This window comes from Gopherus flavomarginatus, chromosome 5 (assembly GCF_025201925.1).
Source record: "Gopherus flavomarginatus isolate rGopFla2 chromosome 5, rGopFla2.mat.asm, whole genome shotgun sequence".
In the NCBI taxonomy this organism is placed as follows: Eukaryota; Metazoa; Chordata; order Testudines; family Testudinidae; genus Gopherus; species Gopherus flavomarginatus.
The window spans coordinates 94,140,277-94,162,208 of record NC_066621.1 but is presented as its reverse complement, the minus strand read 5'-3'; the positions used below and the strand labels follow the sequence as shown (position 1 = coordinate 94,162,208).

Sequence of the window (21,932 nt, the reverse complement as noted above, 5' to 3'; positions counted from 1 at the left end):
AGTTCTGCAAAGGTGCATTCTTTTTAAACTTTCCTTTCTTCCAATCATTTCTACTCAAGACCCATTAGAAAGACATCTGTCTACTGAATGGGCAACATGCAATACACTGCCCTTCATCTGCTTGCTTCATTTCTTCCTTGCGTGAAAACACCAAACAACCAACACACACACACACACACACACACACACACACACACTCTCTTTCATTTTCCCTTCTTCCTGAAAGAGAGAGAATCTCTGAGAGAATCCACCCCACACTTGGAGAACATCTCCATTAACCCATTAAGTGTTTGCTGAGTTCAACATGGTCCTAACATTATTACGGTAATAGTCTTAGCTAAAGATGGAATAAAAATGAAAGCCTGATTGCTTGAAAATTTTGTAGAAGTTTCTATCTCTATAATGTGCCAGAACAAACTGGATCCAAATTTGGGAGCAGCTGAGATCTGGACTTGGATCCAAACGTTACGGGCCAGGTGCATCTCTAGTTTGAACAGCACGGAGTTTGGCACAATGATCTATCTCTGCTTGGGAAGTAAGTATCTGAGCAGTACAGTTAAACCCTTAATTGAGCTGGGATTAGAACTGAATTTCCCTAAATCATCTCCATAGTAAACAATAGCTGATTACCTCAGGTAATTGAACATAAATCTAAAATACCTGTTTGATTTATCAAACCAGAAAACAAACAACAACGAAAGTTCAACTAACCATACACAAAAGAAACCTCAAGGGCAACTATGTGGCACACTCTATTAAAGTATGCATGGCTCCAGAATCTACCAGGAAATGTCCTACAACCAAGCATTAATATCAGGAAAAGCAGTGCATTCTTGTGCTGTTGGTTCACAATGCCATGGCCTATGAGAATGGAACATAGATCAATGGCTCTCTGAAGACTAGGGGACATTTCAACTGGCTAGGAACCTAATACAAATTTGAAAAATAAAATAAAATGGAGTTTATTAAAAAACAACCCAAAGAACGTCAGGAGAAAGCTGAGCTTGTGTGTCACATAACTAAGACCCTATTTCTACCTCAATTAAGAAATGGGTTCATGATCTGCAGCTTCATTTGCAGAAGGGGGATGTTTGGATACACTGGTACCAATTTACTTTCCAGAGTTGACCCTGGCAGTGTCACGTCTTGGGGCCTCACATTGGTTGCTCAGTGATGCTGATACCTGTTCTGAGAGTTTAGAACTTGCTAAGTGGTGCACTGGTTTAACTGAGCTGACCTTTCCCCATGGTGTCCTTGTATTAAAAACTGCTTTAGTCCCAGGTGAACACTGTTTTGATCATTATAATCTTTTGCTTAGTGGACAGTTGTCTCAGAGCAGAAAATAATCATTTAAATTGGCAGTGTCTCCTGCAGAGGAGCCCAGGATTGGAATAACAAAAGATGCTGCAGATCAAGGTTGAGGAGCATTAGCAAAGCTGTGTATATCGGGGATCAGGGCAGGATGAGCAATGTGGGTTGTGCAGATGAAGGAGCTGCACTTGTAAAAGTATCAGAGTGGGAGTAGGGAGCTGGGCTCAAGAGTGGAACAGCAGAGAACAGGGCTAGATAGGACTTTAGTGTACTGGCAAAGATGGATGGGGAACTGGGACATGACTGGAATAGCAAGAGGTGCTGGAAGGCAGGATGGATGGCATAAACAAAGCAGTGTAGGAATACATGAGTAAAATATCAGAGGGGGACGGGGGAGCTTTGCAGGGCCGGACTGAGTCACGTTAGCAAAACTGAGTGAGGGAAAGGTGGCAAAATACTTACTCGTGCCTAAATCTATCTTATTGGGACCACTGTAATGAACACTAAATTTATCTAAAATTTAGATCTGGATTATAAGTACTTCAAAGTCCAAGGATGTTTGGATCTAAGATTTTTGTTCAGCTCAGTATAAAGTTAGGGGCCATCAGCAATATTCAACCCCCCTGAAAATGGGGGTAGGGGTGGGACTTAGATCAAGAGGTTTTGCCTGGGGCTCACTGACAATGCTTTCTTAACCTCCCTTGTTTTTCTGTGTGGCTGCAGCTTTTCTGTATAAGTTCTTAGTTCAGGGAAGCTATGTTCTGTAAAGTGTTGTGTACATTTACAGTTATATAAATGAATTATAACAATAATATGCTACAGTTTGAATTTTTGGTTCTCATGTGTTCAGTAGTTTGAACCACATTTTGTCATATTCCTTTTATTCCTATGCCAACATTCCTTCCCAGTTTTTCCAATGTGCTGCTGGCATTTTGTACAGATGCCATCTCATAATTCAGCATACAGGCAAGATACTACTCCATGGTCACCTTTTCCTGTTTTCTTAATTCAGATATAGTGTTTGTCTTTTCTCAGCTGAGCCAACCCTCTCTTCCCTCATAGAGCATCTCTAAGTCATTGGCATTTAATGAATGCACTGTTTGGTAAACTGGTTTTGTCTCTCCTTATATCAGGACTTTCACATTGTTTTATTCTGTCCCCTATCTCGTGTAGTTTTAACATAACAGACACATTTCTGCCTCCCTGCCATTGGTATGTTTTGACTGATTATGTCTGGCTGACACCACAGGAATGTGATATGTTGAACTCTCATGGGATCTTGGTGCCTGTACACTGAGATAATGGAAAGGTGCCCACAACATGCCAGGGCTTTGGAGCCAGCCAACACAAGGTCTCACAAGGGGGCAATGTTGACCGAGGAAGGGATGTAGTTAGGGTGCTCATGGTACGTTATGTGGAGCCTACGCTGACGAAGCTCCAATTGAGCCCATACCATACCTTACATGGAGTCCCTGTGAAAGCTGGCAGTGCAAACAGAATCTGCCATTCTCCAGGGTGAATCCATGGTAGCTCCAATATTCTGATTTTCCACTAGGCATATGGCATTTATATTACCTCCTATGTCTGTTTTTTCTCATTATTTAGCCTCATTAGTTAATTTGCCAATTAACTCAGAAATTAGTGGTATGGCTTTCTGAGGGTTATGAACTATTAGAAGTCATCTACAGTGCACAAGCAGATAACTTGGATACATGATCCCTATGAACTCACTCTGAATTCTATCTTTGTTTTTGATTTGATCTCCAACTAGGATACAGGAGATTACAGGACAGCACCTCTGACTCACTGAATCTCTTGGTCATGGGAATATTTCCATTAACTGCAACAGAAAGTGGGGGAATCAAAATCTATCAGAAGGTGACCACATTTAACTAAAACTTGTCTTAAGAACTCCCATTTGATTTTATTAGCTCCCTTTGGGCAGCAATTAAAATTGAAATTGATCAGTCCAAGTCTAGATTTTCTGCCAGCTTCTTCCAGTTAAAAAGTTTATTGAAAGCAAGATGGACTTCTTAATAATAATTCTACTTATTTTAATCATTTTATTTGGCACTCACTCTTGTCATGTCTGTAATCACTCTGGGCTATATTTTCCCATCACAATTTCTTCTGCTTAAAGGAAATCTGCAGGTGACACAGAGAAACCACAGCTCCTGGTCACCTGTTTTGGGGTATGGCTGAGGAAAAAAGGTATGCACTGTTAATCTCCTGCCACAAGGGAGAATCCTCTGTTTTCAGGCTGCTTTAATTTATGCTGGGGGCTGCCTTGGAACCTTTGCACACACCCCTTCTGACTTGTGACCAAGCTACAGAGGAATAAAGCACTTGATTCAAGTTTGAAGATTCCTCTCCAGCCTTATAAAAAGCACTACTCTACAGTTATGGTCCAAAATACATCACAGCTGACAGCAGTGTTAGTGCTGCATTTTGGAGCATCATTTTACAATGCTGATTTTTTAAAATAAGGGCCCATCCATTACATTTGTTGTAGTTTTCACTTTGCCTCTTTTATAGATAATATCTCTCACCATTGTTTTCCTGATCTTATTTGCTCTTCCATTTCCCCTTTTTACTTCTTTATATAATGTCCTTTCAGTGTTTCAAAAGGTTAGATAGTTTTGTTCTAGTCTGCACCATTTTATCATATATTATTTCTTCTCCTAAAGATATTTTCTGTTCACAGTTTATCTGCAAATTTGCCCTGATAAATCTGGAGCCCTTTACCGGAATGATTAATGCAATTTATGGTTCACTCTCCTATCTTTTTTTCTAGGGGCATGGTCTGAGAAACATGTTTCCTGTTGGACTATATGGAGTTGCTGCAATTGAGTGTAGTGGTTTTTATAAACAGAAGTTATATATACACATTACTCTGGGATTTTGATATGACTTCAGTTCTTCTGAGAGCCTCTGACAGGGAGGTATATTCTGTTTGGGGTAGGGAGGTCAGAAAGACTTATTGTACTGTATAGGTTTTTTTTCTTTCCGGTTTTGTTTGAGACCTTGTGTAAGTACCTGGAGGGCTAAAACCTGAGACTAGGGTAGTTCTAGGCAACTGATGCTTCCACATCACCACTGGAAGCTCTGGCTGATTTTCTGCTGGGGGACTTTGTGAAGCTACACACTGCAGGAAGTACCACTCAGAGGGGCTGGAGTGTGCACACCCCATCCCTCTGATTGACTCATGACATCAGGGCCGGCTCCAGGCACCAGCGAACGAAGCAGTGCTTGGGGCGGCACATCCGGGTCTTCAGCGGCAATATGGCAGTGGGTCCCTCAGTCCCTCTCAGAGTGAAGGATCCGCTGCTGAATTGCCCACAAGAAATGAAGCGGCGTGGTTGAGCTCCTGCTGAAGTGCTGCCGATCACGGCCTTCCCCTTCCCGCCCCTTCCCTTCAACACTTGGGGCGTCAAAAAAACCTGAGCCGGCCCTGCATGCCAGTATGTAAACCAGGAAGTCATCACAGCAGCTATCTGAGCAATGACGTAGACTGCCTGCTTGCTTCTGTTTCAGACCTTGCCTTACTGTGAACCTTAAACCTTGACTTGTCCCTGACTCTGCTACTAGCTTCCTGTCTGCAACATGGCACCTGACCTTGACTTCCTGGTATCCTGACCCAGCTCGACTCTAGTACTCATCTTCTGACTGCAACTTGGCAGTTGATCAGTGCACACTAGGTGCTCATGGCCCAGCCCTGACAGTTTGCTCAGACCACTTCTGGGCCCCCCACCTCAATACATTCTCCTCCACAGAGGATGAAAAGGGCAAGCCACCCTCTGACTAGAGGTCCCCCAAGGGTCTGGGACCTGCAGGACCAAGTTACCTGCCTGCAAGCAGAGAACCTTGGACTACAGACCCAAGCTACACAGTTTGCCACCGCAGCACAGACCCTGCATGAGCCATTAACCTGGTTGCAGGCCCAGGTGATGCTGCTTGCTGCTGAAGAACAAACCCTGCATGAGCAGCTAGCATGCTCTCAGGGAGAAGCAGCTATACTACATGCCCGAGCAGACCACCCATCACCTGAACTAGCACAAGCAGTGCTGCTGCCTGAATGGTTTGACAGGGACCATCAGAAATTCTGCAGGTTTCTGAACTAATGTAGGTTGCTCTGTCTACTTTACCCCTGCACATACCCCTCAGACCAAAGGTGGGGCTAGTAGTTAGCCTTCTCACTGGCAAAGCACTCAGCTGGGCTTCCCACTGGTTAGAGCAGAACAGCCAAGGGCTCTCCGGCTGGGACACCTTTCTGCCAACCTTCTCAACCATCTCCGATGTCCCACACCACATCCGTTCTGCAGACGCTACCCTCCAGAAGCTTCGCCAAGGGCAAGGGACAGCAATCTCTTACACTGATCACTTCAGATGTCTTGCAGATGATGGTGAATGTAATGAGGCAGCCCAACTACACTAGTTCCAATAGGGACTCAGCGAAGATGTAAAAGATTAGCTAGCCCATGTTGCAAACCTCACCCACCTAGAGCCCTGCACATTGATTCTTGGCTGCGAGAGCAGAAGGAGGAAAGAAAGGATGGCCCAATGCCCCGACATCTGTCTGCTCCATCAAAGCCTGTAGAACTGAGTCCTGAACCCATGCAGATTGACCTGGATTGCCGACACCTGACCCCAGAGGAGAAAGCTCATTAATGGCCATTGAACCTCTGTTTTTACTGTGAAACACCAGGATAAGTCCTTATCATCTGTCCAGCTCAGAACTTTATGCTCATCTCTTGAGTAGAAGCTGACTCAGACACCATGAGGTCGCCTCATATTTCCAATGCCCCCTGCCATTGCCATTACAGTTGTGAGGGAGATGAGGCAGATTCCCCCACAACTGGCGATGATAGACTCTGGCGCTCAGTGGTACAAATAGAAATCATTTTTTGTTGGTCCACTGCACTCATGGGAAGAACATAAAGGTGGGGACACATGACCTCCGCATGTGACACCCCCCCACATGACTCCCCCTCACCCCGCCCCTAGCCCAGGGCCCCCTTGCGTTCCCCGTCCCCTCTCCATGATCCACATCCATCCCATGTTATCTGGGGTGGGGGTCCGAGTGGACTCTGTCCTCCTCCTGCTGTGCTGGAGACTTCTGCCGGACAGACCCCAGGCAGGAGTACTCAGGAGACACAGCTGCATGGTGGGGCTGGGGGTAGTACAGTAGCACCAGAGGAGTGGCCGGCATGGGACTCTCTGGAACCACAGCAGGGAAAGGAGCAGAACATGGGGCCGCTGGGCAGCCCCACGCTGGCAGCTCCTCTGGTGTGGCTGCTGTACCACCTCCAGTCCCGTCCTCTGGCGGGTCTCCTGTACAGAACCTAGGCAGGATGACTCAGGAGATGCAGCTACATGCAAGGGCTGGGGGAGGGGCTGGGACCCTCCTGTGTCTTTCTGGTACGTTGTACCAGCAATAAATATTTTACTGGTATGGCGTACCATACCACCGTACTTGCATCATTGCTGCGAACTTTATAGACACTAAGGCAGTCCAAGCCTCCAGATGCCTCTCCAGCCAAAAGCCACAGCAGACCTCATTGATTGGGCTGCTCCTATCATCAGCACTGATGAGCCAAGAGACTTTCTCCCTAGAAGCTGCAGTGGAAGGGCACTGTGAAATAATGTACTCTGTGATCTCATTTTTCTCAATAATTTTTGGCACTCCTTAGTTAGAGCAACATGACCCATGTATCTCCTGGCAGTGGCAGAGCATTAGCTTCCCCTCTGAATACTGTCACCAACCAACCCCCAGGGACCTACACCCTGGGCCGCAGGGCTGGATGGAAGCAAGAGCCCAGATGACAGACCAGAACCCCAGCCTCCTTGACAAGTCCCAGGATTACCTGGAAAAATGCAGATTTACTACACCCACAAAGGGATTATGATTGTCCAATAGACCTACAACCTGGGGCAAATGTGTCCTATGGACTGATAAACAACATATATCCAGGAAGAGCTTGCAGAAGACTTTGTTCTGCAATTTACTTCTCCCACGGGAGCACCAGTCCTCTTTGTGCAAAAAAAATGACGGGTTTGTACACCTCTGCATAGACTATTGTGCACTGAATCAGGTGACTATTCATAACCGGTACCCTCGTCCCCCATCCTGGAATTGTTGGACTGCTTAAGGACTGCCAGGATTTTCACTAAATTAGATCTTTGAGGGATGTACAATCTAGTGTGCATAAGGCCTGGGGATGAATGGAAGATTGCTCTTTGAACCCAATACAGGCAGGCTGAATATCTAGTAATGCCATTTGGCTTAACCTATGCCCCCACAAAGTTTTAACATTTTGTAAATGATGTGATTAGGAACATCCTGGACCAATACCTGACCATATGCCTTACTGATATACTGGTGTTTCTGAGAGCCCTGAGTAGCACTACCATCATGGCTGGTCCATTCTGTAGAGGCTATGGATGCATGATTTGTATGCCAAACTACAGAAGTGCACCTTCAACCAGTCCACCATTGAATTTTTGGATTACATTATTTTCCCAGAGGGTTTCAGATGGACCTGCACACCTGGACAACATCCTGGACCCCCTGAGAAATTCAGTGCTTCCTGGACTTTGCAAATTTTTATAGGCAATTCACCACCAATTTCTCTGAACAAATAGCTCCCCAACTCCACAGCTTCCATCCTTCATAAAGCTGTTTGGTTCACTTGGTTGCCTGAAGCTCAGTGTGCTTTTGACCAGCCTTCACCATGGCCACGAATCTGGCACATCCCGATCCAACTTGCCAACAGGTGCCAACTCCGTGGGTGCTCTGGGGCTGGAGCACACATGGGGAAAAATTGGTGCGTGCTTAGCACCCACTGGCATCTCCCCACCCTGCCACCCGTCTCAGCTCACCTCCTCCTCTGCTCTGCCTCTGTCTCCTCCCCTGGGCACACCGCGTGCCCGCTTTCCACCCCTGGCTCCCAGTGCTTGCTCTGCGAAACAGCTGATTTGCATGGCAAGCGCTGGGAAGGGGGTGAGGGGGAATGTGGCGCGCTCGGGGAACAGGCGGGGCCAGGGCAGGGATTTGGGGAAGCAGTCCAATAGGGGCAGGGAGGGGGCGGAGTTGGGGTGGGGACTTTGGGGAAGGAGTTGGAATGGAGGCAGGGAAGGGGCAGGGAAAGGGTGCAGTCAGGGTGGGGCCAGGGGTGGGGGGGCATGAGTACCCACCAGTGCTGGGGAAAGTTGCCGCCTATGGACTTGCCCATTTATAATGGAAGCAGATATGTCTAATGTGACAATCAGGGTGGTACTCCTGCAGCGATTTCGACCCCAGCATATCTTCTGCCCCTTTTCCTTACCACTCTACGAAAACTCACCCCCACAGGAATGAGTTATGAAATACTGGACAAGAAGCAACTCACAATCCAAACTGCTTTTGAAGAATGGCGTCACCACCTTTGAGGGAGCTCAGCACCCAGTACAGGTTTTTTTTTACTGATAATGAGAATCTTGAGTACCTCTGCAAAGCCCAAGCTTTGACAGTTAAGGTGGGCTTTGTTCTTCTCTCGATTTGAGTTTACAGTCACTTACCACCCAGGAAATTGAAATAGGAAAGCTGAGGTTCTATCACAAAAGGGGGAATACTACTGAGAAAATGAGGAACTTACCTTTGAGCTCCCTACCTCCTCAAGCCTAGTAAGTTTGTCAATGTTGCAATTCATCAAGACCTGGTCTGTCTCAAAAAAAGACCCATTCACCCAAGGAACATAATCTACGCCCTTAGGGACTAAGATGCACAGCTCCCCCCAACTGGAGGTGCTATGACTGTGCTACAGTATTCTGCTGGCAGATGATTTTGGCCACCTTAAGACCTCCGACATGAATTCCCATTTTTTCTGGTGGCCCCACATACAGGCTGAAGTCCAAGCTTACATGGACTCCTGTGAGTGCTGTACATGTACCAAAATGCCTGGGACTAGATCTTTTGGCACCTTAGTACCCCTAGAGATTCCAGCCAGGTCTTGGTCTGCCATCACCCTAGACTTCATTGAGGAACTCCCGGTGTCTGATGGCCACACAGCAGGCTTCACAGTTGTAGACCATCTGACTAAAATGGCCTACTTCATCCCCTGCAACCATCTTTCCTTTGCTGAGACTACTGCCCAACTCAGAGGCCAATCATAGTTCATCTTCTCAGACTTCCAGATCACATAGTTTCAGACCAAGGCCCACAGTTTACCTCTTGCTTCTGGTGCGGAGTGCTCTGGCTACTGGATGTCTGCATAGCTACCTCCCCATGTACACTTTTTGATAACAGAGAGCTCTGACATTCACAGTAGGCCAGAAGGTGTGGCTTGTGGCAAAAACTCTCCCAGTCGACCCTCCCAAAAACTGGACCACCAGTTCCTGGGACCCTTCCAGATCCGACAATGGATCAACTTGGTTACCTTTAAACTACAGCTTCTCAAGTCCCCAAAATACATCCAGTTTTTCATATTTCAATTTTGAAGCCCTATACTAATGATCCCTTCCCCAACCAAACCACACCACCACCAGTCAAAATCCAGGGTCATGAGTAGTTCAAAGTGCATGCCATCCTTGATTCCCAATAGACATGTGGCTACCTGTACTATCTTGTGGACTGGGAAGACTACAGTCCTGAAAAGCACACCTGAGAATGTGCTTCCCTTGTCCATGCTCCAGGTGAGGGAGTTCCAAAGGACTCACCCCAACAAGTCTGGACCAATACCACTCTGATGGGGAGCCTGAAGTGTGTGATGTAAGCACATGTGGGACTAGAACTTGAGACCATGGAGGTTCCAGGATCTAATGCTTTCACATTGCCACCAGGAGCTCAGACTGGGCTTTTGTGAAGGAACCCTGTGAAGCTAGACACTTCAGGACATACCAACCAGCGAGGCCTGGATGGCAGCCTTCTGATTGGCCTATGACAGTGTATAAACCAGGAAGCTGTCAAAGGGAGCTGTCTGAGCCACGATGCAGACAACCTGCTTGCTTCCATTTCAGACCTTGCCTTACTGTGAACCTTAGGCTCCATCTCTTGACTCAGCCCCAACTTCACTATTTGCCTCCTCTCTGTAACTGGTGTCTGATCCTAACTTCCTGGTATGTTGACCTGGTTCAGCACTGACTACACTACTCGTCTCTTGACTCCAACCCTGGCCTTGGCCTGGACCCGACACTTTGCTCCAGCTTAGCACTCATTGTAGATTTGTCAGTTTAGGAACATTTTTGTTTCCAGCGGAGTATTAGCCTGTTAAAGCCAATAGATTTAGAGAAATACAGTTCACCCTGCCTGCACTGAAATCACTGAAGTCCTTTCCAACTGCACCTCTCTTTTTTTCTTAAAATTAAGTGGATAATGCTGCCATAGCAGAATATAAGGAGTTACAATAAAACTAGCTATTTAATTACTAGTTTTCTACTAGTAATAAAATCAAAATCCAAACCTGGGCATCTTCAAATGTGTATCTCCCCGGGTCTTGAACGTTTTGACTTGTTCTCTCATAGCTGTGAGAGTCCAGGTTGATAGGGCTTTGTGCACCTGGAGCTAGAAACTCTTGCCAGATTTCCTCCACTCTGGTGGCTACATCCTGCAAAGGTTGTCTTTTGAGATCTTGGACAGCCAACCAAAACCTTTTATGGGAAGTAACAAAACAGGGAAGAAAGAGAAAAGAAAAAACTCAGAAATAACTTTCTGGATCAACCTTAGCAGAATCCTGAACCAGTGGGTCCTGGTCCTACACCTAGTGGGGTCAATTGCAGAGTCTCAATTTACATACTTAACTTGGAGAGGTCCAATATGCTCTACATCAATCCACTAAAACATCATGAGGGGCAGAAAAGAAACTCTAGAATGTTTCATATTCAAAACATGCCACTTCCCTGCATGTCTGACCATATGCATACAAACAGGTTGTCACTCTTATAAGCCCTGCAGAGTCCATACAGCTACAGGAGAATGGATAGTCAATATCCAGAGTTTCAGAGGAAGGCCGAAGAAAACAACTTGGTGAGCTTGGGCCATCCCATGACACTGTAAAGAAATAATATTCCTTGCCCAACTCCCTAGCCAGTAGCAGGCCTTTCCTACACACCTGGACTTCTTATATGAATGAGCTGAATTTGCACCATTTTCTCTCTTGTTATGATCAGTATTATAACAATAGATTCATCTCCTGTTCCTCCTTGTTGTTACAAACTCTCTCACCAGACTGAGGTACTTAATCCATCTGTGAAATCTGTGAGAGACAGCAGTGGGCTGTGCTACTTTGACCTTCTAAAGCCTCCTGCAGCTTGACTGGCTGGCCATTCATGGTCTCCTCTACAGCCCTTGCAATGGGCAAGAAAGAGTAGAGGCAACCAGCCAATTGAAATGAAGAACACTGCAAAGATGAACAATTGTGTGGGCCCACAACCAGCATCAACAGTTTATACAAATCATTACAATGAATATTTTTCATTCTCAAGGCAAATGATACTAGCTCATCGCTTAAGCCATCTTCATTACAACCATAAGATTGCAATCTGGTGTGGTCCTCTTTGGACATTATAATGCAGGACAGATACTATATAATGTGCAGGGCCAAACTGTATTTATAAAGCAGGTCTGTTTTAATCTGTAAAAACTTTCTTCTCAGGTTCTGACTGCAGGGGGACAGGGAACAAGGGAAAGTGTGCCAATTCATTGGCTAAGACATGTAGAGTAAATAAGAAGCCCTTAGCAAAAAGCGAACAGGGCAAAGCCGCATGGTCACACTAAAGGGAGCACAGCCCCCTGGAAAAGCAGCATAGCCCAAGTAGTCTCCCTCCAAACAGCACACACTGGTCAAGCAAGTGCATACAGGGTTAGATTTCCAACTAGGTACAGTAGGCACATGCCTGGGGCACCTTATCTCTCTAAAACTGTGTGCAATGCAAAGGTCAGCTGTAGGCAGGAGAGGCACTGAAGATGCTGTGCCTAAAAGCGCATAAGGTGTAAATCTGGCCCTGAGTGCATAATGTAAACCTATGCAGGAAGTAGCACCCACACCAAGGCAGTTGGGAGTGTAGCAACAGAGAGGAGCCAGGGCTGAAATAAATAAATAGAAGGTCTGTTGGGTAACATTCAGCAGACACTGAGCAGGAAGTTATGCGCATGGATTGCCATGAACAAAGGAAGGGCAGAGACAAGCCAAGAACAGCACCAGCTTTCTCCTTCTGTTCTTGTCCTATCTGGCTATCACTGGGCGATGGTACTCAAAGGAGCCTCTCTAGGCATGACTTACTATCCTGAACTAATTCACACGAAATGACTGGCTGCTGTTGGTGACAATTTGCGGGGGCTTTTGCAGAACTTTGGTACACACGGGGCCTAATCCTGTAGCCCTGACTTACAATGAGTAATGCTTATATAGATTCTTTTATATATATAATTGCTATTTGCTCACACTCTACAGTATGGCAGTATGTTGTCAGTGAAATGCACTGGGACTGCATCAAGGCCATTTAATCAATGTTCTCTAAGTTGGATTTCAGCAATCAGTTTTATAAAATAGGGAGACATTTTTATTTTGGGTTGGCTGTGATGTCCTATGTAGCCTTATTTCCTCTTGCTTCTTTCAAGATGTCCACTTAGTTTGTAAGGGTGTCATGCCTATAGCCTAACTTTTCCCCTTAATGTTAAATGAGACTGCAGAAAGCTGCCCAAAAGGGAGTGTATCTGCGATGTGGAGCTGCAGGAAAGTGGTGTGCTAGGGGTAGGATGGAGCAGTGATGCATCAATTCCTAAGAGAGACTGCAACACCTGGTGTAATTTACAGCAGCCTTTAGGCTGCTGAACTGACTCCTGGCTGGAGAAGCCACCTTCCTGCACCCTGATCTCTTCAACTGAGGGTCTGGTCCTATATTTATAAACTTTATACTTCCTTCCCTGTATTGTCTCTCGCTAGCCTCCATCTGGAAACTGCTCTCATTTCAGCATTTTAGTTCTGTGGGCAGGAAATGTGCCTTTTTTTACTTGTTTGTGAGGCACCTAGCATGCTCCGGAGCACTTACAAATAAATAAGTAAATGCTCCCTCCAGTGCACCACCTGGTTGTAATGTGTGGGTGTATTCTAGGATAAGAGTACAGAAAGGAGCAGGATTTTGATCCCAGTCTCCTGAATGGTTATGTACAATTTGCAACCCAGGCAAATGTGACATAAAAATTATTCTCACTGCTGAAGCAGAAAGTTTTCTCTGTGCCCACAGTAAATTCAGAAATAGAGTTTTTGTGCCCTCTGGTGGCCAAGAGAAGATTAGAGAAATGAATGTTGAATGTGAAGGCATTTCAACTTCAGTAAAGTTTCAGATTTTCATTACATCATTTTCAGTAAAGAGTGCAATCATTCCACTAATAAATGTAACTGAAACTCATAGTACAACTCAGACATCAGCACTGCCTTCTGTTCAGCCCTCCTGTAAATTCACCATAGTACGATTACATTTCGGTGCAAATGCTACGGTCGGTCAAAAATTTCACATATAAACATTTTATTAAATAGAAAATTGGGTTTTCAATTAATTTCTGCTCCTCCCCCCATTTTTGATGTTTCATTGGAAAACCAAAAAACGATACTTTCAATTTTTGGTCACAAATTTCCTATCCCATCAACACATAGAAACACCTGCTTTAGTGTGCTGCAGTCTGACTTCGCATTTTTATTTTATTTAGATTTTTATATCATGCTTATCATTGTAGTATCTAAGGATGAATGTGCTGTCTGTTTAGGTCTGTAGTCAGGGGTACAGTTTCCCTTCCTCTTGGATAAGCTTGGTGTCTCCCATGATCCCTTTTAGCTCTTTCCAATTGACGCTCTTTGAAGCTGGGAAAAACCTTCTGACTGGAGGATTGAACATCTCAGCAATCTGCTATACTTCCGTGAGCTCCAAAAAAACAAGAAAATCAAATCAAATTGCAGATCAAAGATGGTGACAGAAAGGTGAAAGAAAAGAGTGAGAGAAAGAAGAGTGAAATCAAAGGCAACAAAAAGGAGGGGCATTCCTGCTCTAACATAAATAACAGCCAGTAACTAAATAAGTGATAGAGTTCAACCAAACCCAGGAGTGTAGTGGGCCCAATCCTGCAGTTCTTACCTGGGTACTTTGCCACTCAAAGGACCAATTTTGCTCTCCATTACAGAGGAGTGCAGTAGCCCCACTGAAGTCAGCGTAATGAATCTGGATTTACACCAGTGTAGCTGAGAGCCGACTTGGGTCCAATTTGCTCCTTTCCTATCCATCGACACAGCTAAAACTCTCATCCAGGTTCTCATCACCTTGTGTCTCAATTACTGCAACATCCTTTGTTTTTTTGGCTTGGAAAATTGTCATAAACAGATAGCTAATGGTTAATGTCTCTTTCACCTGGAAAGGAGTAACCTGAAACACCTGACCAGAGGACCAATCAGGAAACAAGACTTTTTCAAATCTGGGTGGAGGGAAGTTTTGGGTGTGAGTTCTTTGTTCTTTGTCTTGGGTCTGACCCTCTTGGCTCTGAGAGTGATTTTTCTATCTCCTGGCTTTCTAATCTCTTTTTCCAAGTTGTAAGTACAAGAATAGTAAGACAATAATAGGTTTATATTGTTTTCTTTTGTATTTACATGTGTGTAGTTGCTGGAATGTTTTGAATTGTATTCTTTTTGAATAAGGGTGTTTATTCATTTTTTTCTTTTAAGCAAATGACCCTGTATTTGTCACCTTAATACAGAGAGACCATTTTTAAGTCCTTTTCTTTCTTTTTTATATAACGCCTTCTTTTTAAGACTTCTTGGAGTTTTTTCTTTAGTGGGGACTCCAGGGAATTGAGTCTGCAGCTCACCAGGGAATTGGTGGGAGGAAGAAGTCAGGGGGGAAAATCTCTTTGTGTTAGATTTACTAACCTGACTTTGCATACCCTCTGGGTGAGGGGGGAAGTACTTGTGTTTCCAGGACTGGAAACAGGGAGGGTGGAGTCCCTCTGTTTAGATTCACGGAGCTTGCTTCTGTATATCTCTCCAGGAACCCAGGGAGGGAACACCCGGAGGGGGGAAGGGAAATGGTTTATTCCCCTTTGTTGTGAGATTCAAGGAATCTGAGTCTGGGGGTCCCCCAAGGAAGGTTTTGGGGAGACCACAGTGCGCCAGGCACTGTATAGATTCCTGGCTGGTGGCAGCTTTACCAGGTCCAAGCTGGTAACTAAGTTTGGAGGTTTTCATGCTAACACCCATATTTTGGACGCTAAGGTCCAGATCTGGGAAAAATGTTATGACAAAAATGCAGTCTTGCCCCTCCTCATATCCATTCAGAGTGCTGCTGCAAAGATCATTTTCCTGGCCTGTCACTTTGACCATGTCACCCCTCTCTTTGCATCCCTCCACTGGCTCCCTCTTTTCTATCACATCAAATAAAAGCTCATTATCTTCACTGTCACAGAACTTCACAAGTAATCCCCACCTTAGATATCATTTCTCATTCAGTATAAAATAGCTGACTCCCACCTCCAATCAGCCCGTGTTGCCTGCCTCCATTGCCCACTTATCACATATTCAAACACCTTGTCCTTTTTTCTATGTTGCCCTTCATGCTTGCGAGGATGGCTCTGAAAACATATAGAAAACTAATTTATCTTCTTTCAAATCTCTCCTTAACTGGGCTATGTGGCTTGCTTACATAAAACTGGACAATGGTTAGACTGCTGGTGTACAGAGATCACTGCCAATCATGCTGACCAGTACCATCATTGTTTCCTGGTACTCCCCAGCAGTTTTTCTGTATCCATCTGTTGTCTTATACTTAGATTGTGAGCTGTCTGGGGCAGGGATTGTCTTTTTATTCTGTGTTTGTATAGTATCTAGCAGAATGGGGTCCTGGTGCATGACAGGGTCTCCAAGGAATTATGATAATACTTATAATAATAATAATGGAATGTAAAAATATTTCAAGGAACTAAATCAGCCAGCCAAGTGCATGTTGCAGGAAACCTTTTTCGTTGCGGCACTAGTAACTTCTGAGTTTTCCAATATTCACCTGTTTGTATCTGTCTAGTTGGCCGCTCAGTAACATATGGGTTTATTCTCCCCTTGATGTGTGCATGTAACTCCTATCAACATTAATGAGAGTTGCATTTATGCCTCAGTGGAAGAATACGGCCCCATTGTGATCACTTCACACATCTGGTATCTGTTGGTTCCAGGGTCTTTAAAGAATGGTTGCAGATGGGAATTTTCTAGCAAGCATTCATGCTAAAGAAATTACCTACCACTTCTCAGACATTCATTAGTAAATACAAGTATAAACTTTGCTTGATCGTGTCTAGCACTGGCCTTCCCTCTGCCCCGCCACACAATTCCACACCACTGTTGATGCAAGAGCCTTCTACAGTCCAACCTGTTTCAATTTTCCCTTGTGAATAGGTCTTCATTTTTCTGTCCTTGTGCTAGTTATTATCTAAAGCTTGAGTCAGCACAAGGATCCGCTAATATGGAGCCCTGTGTTTGTGTGGAGTCTCGCTGGAGTCAAGGGTCTGTGTTAGCGGATCCCCATGTAGGGTCAGGGCCTATCCTGTAAACTGTTGTTTAACTCTGCTGGGTTTTTGGATAGTTTTTGTGAAAGGCCTCCTTCCCTTTGGCATGTACATAGGCTTTACCTCAGGGTTACAGAAAATACATAGAGGCATGCGGTGACACAGAAAGGTAACAATTTGATTTCTAATTATGATACCCTCTGGATTCATTGGAGTAGGCTGAGTGCATGCACACCTGCCAGAGGCAAACCTTCTGCCCTTCATTAGTCCAAGCAGGAATGCATTTCACAGAAGGAATCTGAGGAATGCACCATATTTAAATGGCAAAGATCTAATCAGTGTTTCATAATGGCAGATTAATTGCCAGAACAAGATCACAAATGTACAGAAGTGCAATGAAGATGTAGAAATTCAATAGCCACTTAAAGGGGCTTGGGAAAGTTAAAGACCATTTTAAAATATTGCCTTGCTTGTGTTACAAATAACTTCTTAGATTATTAATAGTACAAAAAATGAAAATTGTATTTTTTTTTACAGTTTACGCTGTTCATTTACCTTTTAAATTTCTCATTTGACTCAGTTTCCCTATAGTTTAAATCAATTTTCCAGTGAATTTCACTTTTCTCATGCACTAACTCAGTGCTCTGATTCTGCATTGTCCACCCAGTTCATTCATATTTCATTCTTAAAGTTAAAATAATTACACAAATTTAGGGCCAGTGAAAGACACTGGGGTCAGATTCTCAGCTGGTGTGAAGTGGAGTCGCTCCATTGATTTCAATACATTAATTTACATCTGATGAGAATTGGACCCTATTTAATCCTCTTTATGTCCTCAGAACAGATATTGTGCTGGCAGCAGAAATACAAGCTGCCCAGTATTGCCCTGCCAAAGTGCTCTAACTCTCATCTAGAGGGACTGCTTCTTAGGGAGAAAGGATGATTCAATCTCTGTGCCCACTCAGCTGTTGGCCGCTATACTGAGATTGCCAACAAGAGAAACATTTGCTAGCCCCTGTGATGATGTAATTTGGAATGTACATGTCTGTCTATTTTTACTGGGCTCCATAGGATCTGCAGCATTCAATACTCATTTCTAAAAGCTTTAGAAACACAAAATTAAGCCATAGAAACATACGGGAATTGGAAGTCGTCTTTAATCTTCAGATGAAGCTGTAGTCTCACTGCAACTATTACCATTACCCTCCTGTGCTAAGGTATTTCCCTTCATCTGGTAAATGAGGTCAGCACCCACTTTCTGTAGCACCTGACTGAGGGAATTTCAGCTTTAATTTCCTGACTTTTAGTCTCTAAAAGCCATTTTTACATACCTTATTTTTTGTGGCTTACATTTCCGATTACGCACTGGTGTTAACTATAAAGAAGTTACTGTAGGGCACTTTATGGTGATTTTGCATATTCAAGGACTGCATGACTTGGCTCTGTATTAGATATATTACACAGAACATAAACAATTCTTTAAATTAGTTTTTGGACTGCATCCTTCCCATGGATTGTGTTTCCATCATGTATACCATTGGGAAGCTCTTTAATGAGATTAAAAGTTGTTGACAATTGTATAGTTAGACTCTTGTTAAAGAATAGCTTTTGTTTCTGCTATTCTTTATGAAAATTATTGACTGATAGTGCACTGTGGGGAGTTTGTCACATCACATTTCATGTTCTATGAATTACTTAATCTATTTAAATTAAGGAAAGTTTAGAAATTTGTTTTGCTAAAATCACACTAAACTATGATGTCCCTTTTCAGCCCGTCCATTCCTCTGATTGCAGATATGTATAAGGTGGACTCTCCCCTTTCTAACTGCCCTAGTTTTCTCTTCCCTGCTGCATTCATTTGGTGATGCCACAATTCCACATGTGGCAAACCAAAGTCAGTTTAACTTGAAGTGCTCGCTGTAGGCACAAAGCATGATGAATTTGATCCTGAACTTCATCAGAAATGATGACAAATCAGGACACAATATCACTGCCTTACACCACTATGCAACCTTAATTTGACCCCCTTTTCTGGATGCATTATGATGTTCTCTAATTACATCATCACATACTACTTCTTCCGTAGAACCCCTGCACTACTTATTGTATATGAACCCATATGTATGTTCTGATTCATCACAAAGTTCAACCTTTGCAAGCTGCAGATTTATTATTGACACACTGACAGACCTGTGGCAAAGGTGGCTTCGGTCATGATTATCTACATCTTTTCTTAAACGCACCACACGTATAAACTTATGTAAAATTTACAGTGCATATGCTGTAGGCCAAATCCTATAACTCTCATTCAGTCTTTACTCCTATGACTTCAATGAGCAGTTTTGCCTGAGTAAGGATTTCAGGATTTGGCCCAGTACATGAGTATGAACCTGTGCATACAGCTCAAGTGGAGGGGTTTTACCTGAGGTTTTCTGAACTGAATTCGGACTCCAGAAAACGAAGGAACAGATCTCGCCCCACTGGATCCTTCAGCACCTCATCTATAGAGAAACCCCATCTTTTCACACGTTGTTGGCCGGGCTCTTTGCTGTCAAGGTGAGGGAGAGGAAAGGTAAGAGTAAATGCATGTCCATCTGTGGTCCAGAAAGGCTGAATGGCAATTGACTCTATTCAACATCAAAGGGAAAAAGGATGATAAACCAAAGGGTGAGGCTTCTCTTGTAACTCACACAAATGGAAGCCATCATGCACCATATGAAAAGAAGAACTGAAGACTAAGGCACCCACCCCTCTGAAAATCAGGCCTTTTTAAGGGGTCTTAAGTTGCACATCCAAAAATGAAAGCACACAAAATCACTAGTCACCTTTGAAAATCCTGTCCTAAATATTTCCTTAATATTACTGTTCCACGGCAGTAATTTCTAGAGTTACATCAGGGATATGGTATATTTGTAAATGGGAAGAGGTGGTGTCTGCTATTGCAAATTAGAAGAGAGGTTTCCAGAAGAACAGCAATGCATTAAAATGTGGCCCACACTATGAAAACGTTTGAGGAGTCTCTGATTAAGGTTGACATGATATTAGGTACCAAATAAGACACATCCATTAAAATACAGCATGGTTGCTCATACTAGTAGTACTAAAATCTCAATCTCCTTAAGACAAGAGCAATGCCTAGTGAGCGACATGCTCTTCTGTTTCACAGATTAGAGATGAGGCCTGGTCATGAAAAATTCCTAAAATCAGAGACTCTAATAGACAATAGGTCCCTGCTAAAAGGACAAAGGGGGCCAGAATGCAGGAGTTTCAATTAGTGTGCCTGCTTTTAATTTTCCTTTGGTGTAAAGATTAAACCAAGATAAAATAAATGTCATTGGGGGGATGGAGTCTTTTAAAGTCTTGACATTGTATTAGGGCATGGAGTGAACCAGGATTTGATATGACCTCCACTTGACAGCCCAAGCTGTATCCAAAACTGAATTACTTTACAGTTGCATTTCCCGAAGTGTGGGGTTACAGGAAGGACTAGCTGCAGGGTCACAGTAGCTGTATAAATTAAAATGGGTAGGCCTTTGCCAACACATGGTGGGTTTGAAATGGGGTGTGAATAGTTTCATTTTCCTGAAAAGGAGGTGGCTGGGAGCCTGAGTTTTCAAAATTATTTAAACAAGTTGCAACTAGATGCAGAAGCAGCTAATGCTCTTGGAGTAGAGAATAAAATGGACCTATCAAGCTATTGTTCTCCCATCTCCCAGCAGTATCATCTTCTCATTTTCATCACCAGAAGAATCATCTCCATTAACTTGACCTGAGACCCTAGAGGCGGCGAGGCATTTCTTTACACTCATATGCAGCCCTGACATCAGGTTTAAATCATAATTCTCAGGAGCACAAAAGGCTTTCAGGAGACACCATGCTGACCACTTGGGAAGATACAGTAATAATATAGCTTCAGATATCAGGGTACCAGCACTCTGTTAATATCAGAGGGGCATTTTGCTGCAGTTATGGCTGTTTAGTCCATATAAAACTTTTAAAGAGATTAAAATTGCATCAGGGTCTTGCAGGGGAAGCAATAACCAAAAGTGAAATAGATTAAAAATAAGTCCAGGGTATCACAAAATAAAAGATAAGGGAAGTAGGGATTAAGAAATGGATCACAGATTCCAGTGTGCGATGGAGTGAAAGTAGGGAGGTACCTTTCACAACTGAGGGAAACACAAAAATCCATTTGCTCTGTTCTTGGATTTCTTTTAGGACAGGATTTGATGTCTGGCTGCTGAATCTGGTACTCTCCACAGGCAACCATGTGCCTGGAGATGATGATTCAGCATGGACTGTCCCTCCAGAGGCAGACCCAGTATTTTGATTTTGAGTTTTTTTACCTCCAAGTTCCAAAGAGCAGATTTTACCTTAGGTTTCTATCTCATAGTCAGGCATGAGAACTGAAGCGAATTTGTAGCTCCCCTTTGAAATATTTGACTATTTTAATATCACACCCAGGTCATATTTGTTCCTAAGTATGAATGCCAACTAAACATTCACACAGTAAGAGCAAAGGATTTGGAGAAGTGGACACTGCCTAATCACCATGGTGCCTGAACTGAGGTCTAGCAATGTGACCAATGGGTGTATGTGAATGAGCTGGGGAGCCAGGACCCAAGTATGCTGAGGCTGCACTCAGAGCTGCTCTTCCAACTGCTAGACATGTGCTCAGGCATGATGATTCTAATCCCAAGTGCTACTGTCATTGTGATCCGAGTAAATAAGGACACTGAGTTTAAACTTAATTCTGCCTTACATCTTGTGTAGTCATTCAGACCTGTGCAAAGTGGGTACACAACATGACCATTCTGGTTTAGCAAAACTGCACATCCATTTTTCAAGAGTGTAAATAAAATAACCACACAAGGTCTCGGCAGTGGAGAATCACCACTACATTCTTTCCTTTACCTTTTCGGGCATTTATTATATGCCATAGAAGAGCAAAACAAACAAGAAAGACTCAAATCTCTCTGTGGCCATTTAATATAACTTATGAAAACTAAAAAATAGCATGAGCCCTTCTTTCTTGCAAGCAGGTGTCGCTTCTGAACGTACCCGCGTATACAATCTACTGTCTATATGGGGAGCGCAATAAAAATAAAAT

General features: G+C 43.8%; 1 protein-coding gene across 1 annotated transcript in view; it reads right to left on the bottom strand.

Moving 5' to 3' along the window:
- RGS6 (regulator of G protein signaling 6) overlaps positions 1-21,932 on the bottom strand; it is a 492,500-nt gene that overhangs the window by 64,589 nt on the left and 405,979 nt on the right. The window contains exons 14-15 of the mRNA XM_050953554.1: positions 19,245-19,370; positions 10,749-10,935 (exon numbers count right to left, since the gene is read on the bottom strand). Coding sequence (XP_050809511.1) covers positions 10,749-10,935; positions 19,245-19,370 — 313 coding nt within the window. The remainder of the gene's footprint in view (positions 1-10,748; positions 10,936-19,244; positions 19,371-21,932) is intronic.